Raw genomic sequence first — 11,790 nt, 5'->3', positions numbered from 1 at the left:
GCCACCGGAGGTGGTTCAAGCGCCTTCATTGAACACCTTCAAGATGAAACTGGATGCTTATCTTGCTGGGATCCTATGATCCCAGCTGACTTCCTGCCCTTTGGGCGGGGGGCTAGACTGGATGATCTTCCGAGGTCCCTTCCAGCCCTGATGTCTATGAAATCTATGAAAATCATCAGCAAAGCTAACCGCACTTTATCATGCATGAGCAGATGCACAACAAATAGAACCAAGGAGGTGATACTTCCCCTCTATGAGACATTAGTCAGACTGCAGCTGGAGTACTGTGTCCAGTTTTGGGTGCCGTACTTCAAGAAGGATGTTGATAGACTCAAGAGGGTCCAGAGGAGGGCCACTTGTATGATTAGGGGTTTACAGGACAAGCCCTTTGAGGAGAAACTGAGAGACCCAAAAGCCCCCTGGCTCACCAAGGGCATTCGTGAATGCCCGATTGCCAAAAAGGAGGTGTACACCCAGTGGAAGGGAGGGGCTATCACCAAAGAGGAGTATACCGCCACCACTTGGGTCTGTAGCGGGGCTGTTAGGAAAGCTAAGGCAGATACAGAACTAGGGCTAGCATCAAGGATAACAAAGTCTTTTAAATGCATAGGGAGCATGAAGAAGGCCCCAGGTAATCTGGTGGTTGCACCAGAGGAGAAAGCAGAACTCTTTAACAATTTCTTTGCCTCTATTTTCTTGTGCAGGGACCGGGACTCCCCTACCGAGATTCACGACGGACTCGGGAAAAACTCCACCAAGCCTAGGATCAGGGAGGACAGGGTTAGAGAGCTTTTGGAGGGGCTGGACGTGTTCAAATCAGCAGGTCCAAATGCTCTCCACCCCCGGGTGTTGAGGGAATTGGCAGGGGTTATCGCAGGGGCCCTGGCATGGCTTTATGAACACTTGTGGCGCTCTGGCCAGGTGCCGGATGACTGGAAGAGGGCCAGTTTGGTCCCCATCTTTAAAAAAGGGAAGAGGGAGGACCCGGGCAACTATAGGCCCGTTAGTCTTACTTCAATCCTGGGGAAACTCTTTGAGAAGATTATCAAGGAGCACATCTGTGATGAGCCAGCAGCGGGAATGATGCTCAAGGGCAACCAGCACGGTTTCATTAGGGGCAGGTCCTGTCAGACCAACCTGATTGCCTTCTACAATCAGGTCACAAAATTACTGGACGCAGATGTCGTGGTGGTTGTAGTCTTTCTGGAGTTCAGGAAAGCCTTTGACACTGTCTCCCACCCCATTCTCATTAAAAAGCTAGGTGATTGTGGCATTGATGCCTACAGAGTCAGATGGATTGCAAATTGGCTGAGAGGTTATACTTGGAGAGTGGTGGTGGACGGGTCATTTTCGACCTGGAGGGAAGTGGGCAGTGGGGTCCCCCAGGGCTCGGTCCTCGGGCCCGCACTGTTCAATTTCTTTATTAGCGACTTGGATGACCGGGTGAAGAGCAGCCTGTTTAAATTGGCAAATGACACCAAGATTTGGGGTGAGGTGGGCACGGTAGAAGGGAAGGACAGATTACAGCAGGACCTGGACAGGTTACAGGGGTGGGCAAATGAAAATAGGATGGGATTCAGTGCAGGGTGCTGCACTTGGGCAGTAAGAACCAGCAGCATACCTATAGGCTGGGGAACTCCCTTCTTGAAAGCACGGTGGCAGAAAGAGATCTTGGAGTCATTATTGACTCCAAGATGAACATGGGCCAACAATGTTCGAACATGGTCAGTAGGGCTAACCGTACCTTGTCCTGCATCCACAGATGCATCACAAGCAGAGCCAAGGAGGTGATCTTCCCCCTCTGTGCGACACTGGTCAGGCCGCAGCTGGAGTACTGCACCCAGTTCTGGGCTCCGCACTTCAGGAGGGATGTGGATAGCATTGAGAGGGTCCAAAGGAGGGCCACTCACATGATCCGGGGACAGCAGAGCAGACCCTATGAGGAGAGGCTACAGGACCTTAACCTGTTCAGCCTTCACAAGAGAAGGCTAAGGGGGGGACCTGGTGGCCATCTATAAACTTACTAGAGGGGACCGGCGGGGTTTTGGAGAGACCTTGCTCCCCCGAGCGCCTCCCGGAGTAACAAGGAATAATGGCCATAAGTTGCTAGAGAGTAGGTTTAGACTAGACATTAGAAGGCACTACTTCACAGTCAGGGTGGCTAGGATCTGCTGCGGCGAAATTTGGGGTTGCTGCAGCCACCTCCGAGCGCTGCTGGAGCCCAGTCCAAGCCCAGCCCCTGCCAAGAAAAGCCCTGCATGGCTCCGGCTCCAGCCCGCAGCTGCAACCTGCCCTGCACTGTGCAGATCCAGGGGCACTTTCCCTCCACCCCCACTCTCCTGGGGTGCAAACAGCAGTGGGAACTGCCCCTTTTACCATGAACTGCACCTCCATTCTGTTGTCCCCCCTCCCCCCTCTGCTCTGGCTGAGCAGCGCCTGCCTCTTTTTCCTCCGACACTGTGGGTGTTGATTTACCACCGCCCTCCCTTTCGCTTCCCCCTCTCCTTCCACCACACTGGACTTGCCACCTGATGGCAGCTGCATTGGATCGGTATCGGCCAATATGCCTCGTTAAATATCGGCTATTGGTATCGGCTCCCAAAGTCTCTATCGATGCACCCCTAATCATAAGTGTGAGGGAACGGGCAGATGTACAAGAGTATTCCTTACTTTATTTGAATAGTTCTTTGGCTGTTTTCATGACTCTGTGGGATTTGGAATTTTAATTAGTTGCTTTTAACCAGTTGTGTGTTACATTTTTTTAACCTTTTTATAATAAAGGTCAATAAAAGTAAAAACAAACGAAGCCACCTCCCTCCCCCCTCTCTATTTTTGTGTGTATCTGTTCCAGTTAACAGTGTGTCTAAGACTTTTAAAATTTAGCACCAGTAAGTTTCTCTTCATATTGGTTAATCATGGAGTAACAAGTGCTTACACACCAATTAGCTACCTCGATTTGATAAATTTAAATTCTGTGGTATCCTAAAACTTGAATTTCCAAAATAACTTTTTCACTCTGCACATTACACTGCATGATACAACTTGGCGTGTATATTTTACTAGTAATATTGAGGGAGGGAGCAGGGGCTCAAATATATATTCCCTTTAAATTGCCTATTCTGTTTTAATTTGGATAGTAAATCTGTGTCAGTATGTCTTGATGTGTGAGAGAGGTTGGGTTTTTTTTCTTTTTTTTTAATACTGTGGCTTTGTGTTCAACTCCTATTAAGTTATTTTGGAATATTGTCATAAGATTGCCAGAGGTTATGAATAGGCAGAGTAGGAACACTTTCTATGAAACTTCCATGAGAAAAAGTAGTTTTAGTGAAACTAACACATTTTAGCAATATGTTTAGATTTTTCTTACTGGATATTTCAACTGAATCTAAACTATCATTTTCAGCTTGCTCGTTTTGTTTAACCTACGTGCTGTCCAAATCTTTTATCAAACATATTCTTGTTTGTAATTATTTGGTTTTGATATGTAAAAATTCATGGCAAATGTTGACACTGTCCTGATTTGAAACTAAAACAGATTTTGAAATGTTAGGCTGTCCTGTGGAAGAAGAGCTGTTTTCCAAACTGCTCTGGTTATGAATTATATTGAATTGTTTGTTTAAGCATGTCTAATATGTGGATTAATTTCATTCTTATCCTGCTGTTCTCTCATTTTAGCCCTTATGCATACATGTTTTCTTTCCTTTTTCCTCAGTGGATTGTGGTCCCCAAATGACCAAAACTACTTTTTCCCTTTAATGAAGTGCCTGCTTTCTTGTGGCAGGTCTAAAGAAGCGCTGTAAAGCCACCTGGAAAGAATCGGCTAACTGCTTCTGGCCTTTGAAATCAGTGGTGAAACACCTTCTCACTTCTAGGGGACCAGGATTCTGCCATTAGACTCTCAGGGTGGAGATGGGTAGGATTGGTGTTCAAAGGACATATGATGTTTGTCCTTTGATAACAAATGTCTAACTTTTGTGTGCTTGTGCAAATGATCAGTGTGTGTGTTCTGTTCTCAGTCCCCTGTCCCTGCTGCTCAGTTTCCTGCTGTCATCCCCACCATGATGTCTCTAAAAGATTTATTGCTTCATTAGTTGTTCCAAAAGTAAATGCCTAACTGATAACCTCTTGCTTACAAGATTTTTCTCGAATTCTTTATGCCTAGCTTTATGGATATCATTACTGAAATTATGAATCATTTTAGGCTTGTCCTTTTGAACTTGTATCTCATTGGAACAAAATCCTTGAGGGTTTCCCCCTACTTTCACTGGTTTCTGTCTGAGCTATGTCAGGTTACTACAGGTGATAACCTTTTGTAGAATCACTATCTTCCTCTCTCACCCACTTATACCCAATATGCTCCTTGCCCCTTACACCTGTCTTAGTTATCTTATCAGAAACTCAATTCCTAATTTAAAGGGGAAAACCCCAGTGATGTTTATTTCTCTCTTAATTCCTCTTTAAGTCTGACTTGAAGCCTCTTTAATTGCAGAGTTGCATTAGAAAAATTAGACTATGTATATCTTTAGATAAGTCAGCTACATGGATCTTGTTTAAAATATTTCCAGCATTTTTCTTCTGTTTGAAAAAAACTTTTGCATTCTTTATTTTACAAGCTCTGGTCCTGCTAATGAAGTGGGTAAGAAAAAATTGTCACTACTTTCTCCACTTTTTTTTTTCCTTTTCCTGGACTCAGATTTAACACTGACATTGGCTTTTTAAAAAATTTAAACTTGTAATAATGGTTTAATATTTCTCAAAATTTTCTGGAAGACTTGCCTGTTGGGCTCTCTGCTCTGTCTTTTTTTCCCCAGGCCTTCAAAATAAAAATGTGAAATAGAATGGCATTTTCTTCAGTCTTATGGAGGGGGGGTTTGGTTTTGTTTTATTTTTTTAGGTGATTGACTGTTTTGGAAGCTCCTTGGCCTAGTCTCTTGTAGAACCACGATATCTAGAAAATCTCTTACTAGTTTCTAGTTCAAGTTTGTTGAAGATTGGAAACTTGATATAAATTAGTATATGAGTGCACCCAACAGTTGTACTTTGATATAGTATGCTTCTTACATAATGATTGATTATATAATGTTAACATGGTTGCTTATATAATCAAAACTAGATAGACGCTATTTTCTTGCATCCCCCCCAAGACAAATACTTTTTTGTGGGACGGTACAGTCTTTTTCTAGAATCATGGCTGAGCCCTGAACACAAGAAATCCTTATCACATGGCTGAATCTTTACCTCTTGTTGTCAGGCTATAGCTGCAGTTTTAACCCTTTCACAGGCACTGCCAAATTGGCAGCATATATTGACTGCAGACTTTACTCTCCCCCTTCCTCCCTGCCTGAAAAGGAAAGGTAGCTTGGAAAGGCATTATAATGTCCCTGTGCAGCCTCTACAGCATACCAGTCCTTCAATTTTGGCGTAGAAATCAGCCTCCGTGTGCATTCCATTTCTGGAGGGTTGATTTTTGGGGGGAAAAAATGTGTGGTATGTGGGTAAAGATTGGCGGGATGTGTGTGTATATGTGTACATGCACGCACACTTTTTGATTTAGATCCCACAATATCCAAAATAATGTGTGTATATCAGATATTGTGCAATTTATTATGTAATATGATTTAAAATATAATTGTTCCACCTTTTTAATCTCTGAGAAGTTCTCTTATGTCCAGGTTATGTGGCTAGTAAAGGCCTTTAATTTTATATCACGTTTTCTTGCTGTGGTGATATTTTTCTAGTTTTTCCCAGACTCTTTCCATTTTGCTGTGGGGAATGCTTATGCTGATCTTGGGACTTTTGAGGGCTGATTCTACTTTTAACGTGCAATTTCAAAAAATGCATTGCATGGAAAGAGTTTCGTTGATCTTGTTGCTTTTGCTAAGTTCTGTGTAACTTTGCGGTCTGAAAACCTGGCTTTTATTACCATAAGTGTCTGATGCTCTTTGCATGAAACCTTTTTTATAGTCTACTAGAAAGGTATTTGTTCTGTAGATTTCTTTGTCACTTTTCAGACAGATTAAAGGTGTTCATTCGCAAAAAAAATGTGGCAAAAGCCAGGATGCAGTGCACTCTAATTGAACAGTTTTTGCTGTATGTTTTTATGCATTGTTTTGTGTGTGGGGGAGAGGGTCTTTGTAGTTCATGAGCATAGTTAATTCCACATGCAAAGAAAGGGAAAAATGAGGTTTTGAAGAACTTGCCAGTACCTTAAGAGTTGTAACTGCAAACTGGCTGCAATCAACTTTTGGAATATAACAGCAAATGTAATGGCTAAATTCTGCTGTGCAAGATAAATTATTATATTAGCATACATATTCCACAGAACAAGTTACAGCATTGTTTCAGTACTGAATGATTGTAGCTAACAGTTTTGAAGCCTGGATTTTCTGGCTTGGATATCTGAAGCAAGAGAAACGTTCCACTTCATTTTCCAGGCCACATTTATAATGGAAGTACTCTAATAAAAATGAGAAGGCTATTTTAAAATGTGGAGAGCAAAATTGAAGAGCTAGATCTTGGCAGAAATTTCCACTTTAAACTTGTCACAGTTGTCTGGCTTTCAGAGCCGCACCAAGAAAGGAGAAAAAAGTATGATGCAACTGTGAGTATAAACTTGTTGCTTCTGAAAACTAAAATCTTCTGAAGCACACTCACTTATCTTCCTATTTGCCGGCATGGCCTTTGTAGTCTGACATAAAGTGTATGTATATACACACACACTTCTGCTAAACAGGCAGATGCCATCTTTAATTTTTTACATGACTGTTGAAAAAGTGTCCCATGCTGCACCGAAAGGGGGAGGCGGGACCGAAGTGGTGCACTCATGGACTGCTACTCCTTAGAGGGAACATTGCATCCCACTGCAAAGGGTATCCTGTCACCGTTGCCAAAAAGGTGCTGGATACTGAGTGGAAATGGGCCTGGCTAGGGCAGTAAGCAACATATCAGTATAGTGAATCTATTTGGCCCCCCAAATCTTAGTTGTTGGTTCTTTATTGAGCTTGGGGAGAAACTGAAGCAAGTAGGGTTGTGATGCCCTACAAGGCTAGTTCAGGAAGGTTAGGTTGGCACCACCTATTCTACCTGGCAAAAACTGGGTTTCCAGTTCTGTTCCACGTGCTACCCTGATCCTGTGTAGTCAAGATGAGTGTCACCCAGTGCTCTATGAACAGGAGGATTAAGAAATTGCAGTATATTGAGTAGGGGATGAGGAGAATGTAAATCATTTGCTCTGTCTGGTTGCAATCAAGATAGGCTCTGATGTCCCTGATACTCACTATGATGGTTCTTCTTTCTTATTTTTTAAATCTTTATTGAGAAACTTTGTAATTAAATTCTGCATTGAATGTTTTTCACATGCCTTTTGAGTAGACTGGTATTCTCAAAGACAAATATTTAACTTTCCATTCTGAATGCTGTCATTTCTTTTAGCCTATCTTGAAATTGTTGAAGTTTTGGCATTATACTTCAAATGAAAACACATTGCAAGTGAAGTGTCAAGTTCTGAGGGATAAGGGTAATTGTTCTGGTGTGGCAAGTCCAGGTTTAAGAAAAAGAAATCCTTGAATGAGAAGGAGAGAGCATTTGTTTTGGTTATTGAGACGGTGACACAACTGTAGTGTTTGGTGGCTCTTTGCAGCATGGTGGAAAGAGAACTTACTATAAAACTGCAGGGCAGCTATTTAGGTACGTAGATGTCTAGGTGTCCTCAGATTGTTGTAACCATGACGTGATTATAAGCCAATGCTTTTGAGGAATTTGTTTTAATTGACTATAGTTCTTTTGTTCAATGTTTTGCACTACACTTGAGCTTAATGCTTTAGGTCAGTGGTGCTCACCTGTTGGCCCTAGGGGGCTAGCACTGCCTCCTCCAAACCCCTGGATGCCAGGATTGGGTGCTGAGGGGTTGATACCACTCCCTATAAGCATCACCCTTGCCCACCCTTGCACTCTTTTTCAAATCACTACATCAAATATTGACTTCCTCTTCACTCCCACAGTTGAACCGAATCTTTTTCCTGTTTTCCAATTATTCTGTTTCTTTACCAACCCTAAACGTCTGGCAAACAGCACCAAACTTCTGTATAGATGAGAGGCTTTGTCACCCCCTCTCTTGGCTTGTCGCATATGATTAGTGTGGTCCTGCCTTCCATGGAGTGGAGCCAGACAAGGCAGCCTCGCACTTCACCTGCACATACATTTTTGGAGGGTTCCAGGATCTGTGACGAGACCACCTGGTTCCAGTATCAAATAGGGGGCTAATTTGCAGGTGGATCCTTTGTGGGGGAGGGAAGGGGCGTGTTATCTGGACTATATGCAAATACTGAGCAGTGTTGGGTTGTGGGGTCGCTGTGGCTTGAAACACTGACTCTGCTGAGGTCTAGTCCAATGAACAATATGATAAATCATGAGCCTTTGGGTTAATATCTTACATAGTTTGAGCTGTGTGTAAGTAGACACAGAAGTGCTGCTCCAAAGTGTGTTTATGGAGTACCTGTGCTGAACCTTGCGGAAGTTTGCAAGAAGTTAAGATGCATCAATTCTGGATGAGCTAAGTCTGTAGTAATTGCATATGTGCAAATTACTGTGGGCATGTTTATTTCAAAGTCAGTGGGGTTTTTTTGGCTCTTTGTGTTTCAAATTAACAACGTTTTCCTGTGCAAAGTGTTGTGGGGAGGGGAGAGGGCAGGCAGTTTCTGTGGGTCTGGGTCAGAGTCAGACCTACAACAGCCTCCTGCCCCACCCTCTGCTTGCCTTCTGCAACTTCTGTTCCCCTACCCCCCCATTTCCCCCCTTACTCTGTCCCCTCCCCAAGCTACACCTGACAGTATATGTTGTGCTTGGGGGAGGGAATGGAGCCTAGGCAGGGTCTGACAGTAGGGTGGGGAAGAAGCACAGACTGTGGACAGAAAGGCTGGAGGGGGAAGAAGGGAGGGGGTAAGGGGCCAGGGGCCCACCTAATCCTCTCTCCCCTCCAGCCACTGTTTTCCCTGCTGTAGCAGTGGGAGGGGGACAGATTCAAGACAACCCTCTGATGAGTAGATTCTATACCTGGAAAATATAACACATTTATACATCTTCCATTTATGGAATGTAATTATTGGAGGGGTCATCTATTCAGAGTTTTCTTAGAGTCAAGTAAATATGGTAGTGTATGAACTATAATTTTCTTTGCAGTGTTTTTTATGCTTTTTGGCAGAGCTATAGAAACATTAAAAGGAAAATTTGCAGTTCTTTCAATTTGGTGTCCTTTTTATTTGGCTTGTGAAACTTTGCTTGTGAGTAGTGGACTTCATCACTAACATTTTTTTTCCCCCTTTAAATCTTTGCCAGGACGGGAGCAGTTTCATGGCCTTGGCTCTATGTACTGTAGAGGTGCAGCTGCTGTGATTCTTACATACGACGTAAATAACCTGCAAAGCCTGTTAGAACTGGAAGACAGATTCTTAGCACTGACTGACAGCGCTAGTGCTGACTGTATCTTTGCTATTGTTGGAAACAAAGTGGACCTCACCGACGAATGTGCCTTACAACCAGAACCAGAAGATGAAAATAGATCTGAAAAGCCCATCACCAGCTGCATCTCTACGAAGGTGCAAAAACAAGTCCACATGGATGATGCTATTGCACTCTATAAAAAGATATTGAAATACCGAATGTTGGATGAAAAGGATGTTCCAGCAGCTGAGAAAATGTGCTTTGAGACTAGTGCAAAAACAGGATACAAGGTAGACTTCCTCTTTGAAACCATATTTGAGATGGTTGTGCCAATTATTCTACGGCAGAAGGCTGAGGGGCCACCACAAACTGTAGACATAACTAATTACAAGCCAGCAAAAAGGACAAGATCTGGTTGTTGTGCGTGAGCCTATTGGTGCGTCATGGAGAATGGTGTGAGGGTTGTCATCCTGTTACACAATTAAGAAGATAATTAAATCTGAGCTGCTTGCAGTTCAACAGGAGGAAAACTAGAGGAATAAGTTTTCTAGAGTGATTGTTTGTGGAACAACAAATTTAAAGATCAAAAAGTTTTTTGGAAAATTCAGCTTTTTATGGAAATGAAAATCTAAGTGGAGTTATGGAAGAGTAGTTGTAAATTTTACGGGGCTTTCTATGGAGGAGAGTATTTGTGAAGAATGTACAGAAGTGGGAATCTATGCAGTAGTATAGTTTCCATGGAAGGTTAGTATTGACAATTGTTTAAACAGTCTCAAAGATGTCCTGCTTGACTACTTAAATGGAGAGAAAAAATGTATTAAATGCCATGGCTGTTTGTATGGGATGCAATTTTCACATGATTTTGTCATATATTTCCTTGTAACTCTGACTCTGGAATATTTAGATACTTGATACTTTCTGTGCTTTACCAATTTCAGTTATATGTAGCAGATCAAGCCATTTCAAATTCCTCCTTCTATCAGACACAACAATGTAAGATGTATATTCTGTACATTAAAGTTACTATGGAATGGACAATTCTTTTGGACTGTTCTTCTGGGCTGTTCATTAGTATAAACTCTGCTTTCCTTGCAGTTGTATTTTGTACAAGGCTACATAACAGAACTTGCTGCTTTAGTTTGTCAGTTGTCAGGGTGTATCTACACGTGCAATTAATGCGCTTTAGATAATGTGTATTAACCTCCATTGTGAGGTACTAGAAAAATGCACATTAGCAAAAGAGCACTTTTTGTGATGATTAAACGCATTAAAATAGGCTAATGCACACGTATGGACACTAAAAGGTTTCAGTGTCCTTTTTATATTTTAAAAGTGAACCACAAAGGGTGGTGGGGGAAAATGCATTGGCACTTACAACTCCTACTTTTATGTAGTAGGCATACACCTTTACATATTTAAAGTGTTCAGGGAGCCCCTTTGTCTTCTCTGTCTGCAGTATCTCATACAAAGCTGTGAGAAACTGGCATTGGCAAATCCTTCAAGCCTTGTATAATGGAACTCCTGTGGACTTTTCATGAGTTCCACACCTACCTGAAGGATTTGGACATCCTCATATCTTCCCTTTGTCAACTCAGTTCTCCAGTGCAGAGAGAGAACTTCTTAGCAGATGAGAATGATAAGCTATTGCTGAATAGTAATTTTACCTCCTCTTCAGTAAGGCGGAGTTTTATGAATGTTTATCGGAAAGGTCAAAGCAGCTTTCATTCCCCTTTCCATAACATGGTAGTTTTTAACATTTTAAGTTCAATGTGGGTGCATCTACACAAGACACTTACTGCAGAGTTGCCTAATTAGCTCCACTGTAAACGTCTTGGTGTCTACACACGCCGTACTATTAGGACAGATTAAACTAATTAACTCTGCTGTGTTAGTACTTAAAAATAGAAGTACTATCTTGCAATGGAGTTTTTTTTTTTATTCCACAACATCTCACATATAGACACAGATGGCTGGCTGTGGCATGAGGGTACTTCATTGTGGGGCTGCCTGCTGACTACCTCCACACTGAAGCACCCTTGTGCCCCAACCAGCCTCTTTGCCCATGTTGAGCTGGGTTGGAGTAGCTCCAGGCTGGCAGGCTGACCTCCCATATTCCCTGCCAGTCAAGGCTGTTCCAACCTGGCTCAGCATGCTGTGGTTACAGGCACACAGTAAAACACAGAAATGCGGTGGCTGGGAACAATAAACTTGGGTGTGATGTGTGCCAGAGTCTACATGTGCAATTAATATGCAACAGTAAACATGTCCAGTGTGACACAGAGAAAGTCCTTTGGGACATAGAGTGTTCAGGGAATGTGGCATCCCATGAGACAGTCTGGGTGAGGTCAGCAG

At 42.7% G+C, this 11,790-nt stretch overlaps 1 protein-coding gene across 1 annotated transcript in view; it reads left to right on the top strand.

The window, feature by feature from the left end:
* Nucleotides 1-10,665, top strand: part of RAB20 (RAB20, member RAS oncogene family) — a 51,720-nt gene extending 41,055 nt beyond the window's left edge. The window contains exon 2 of the mRNA XM_006017231.3: nt 9,334-10,665. Coding sequence (XP_006017293.1) covers nt 9,334-9,866 — 533 coding nt within the window. The 3' untranslated portion in view covers nt 9,867-10,665. The remainder of the gene's footprint in view (nt 1-9,333) is intronic.
* Nucleotides 10,666-11,790: the final 1,125 nt, after the last annotated feature.

This window comes from Alligator sinensis, unplaced genomic scaffold (assembly GCF_000455745.1).
Source record: "Alligator sinensis unplaced genomic scaffold, ASM45574v1 scaffold288_1, whole genome shotgun sequence".
NCBI lineage: Eukaryota > Metazoa > Chordata > Crocodylia > Alligatoridae > Alligator > Alligator sinensis.
Note: the sequence above shows the minus strand (reverse complement) of the source record. Positions and strands in the feature narration are given on the sequence as shown.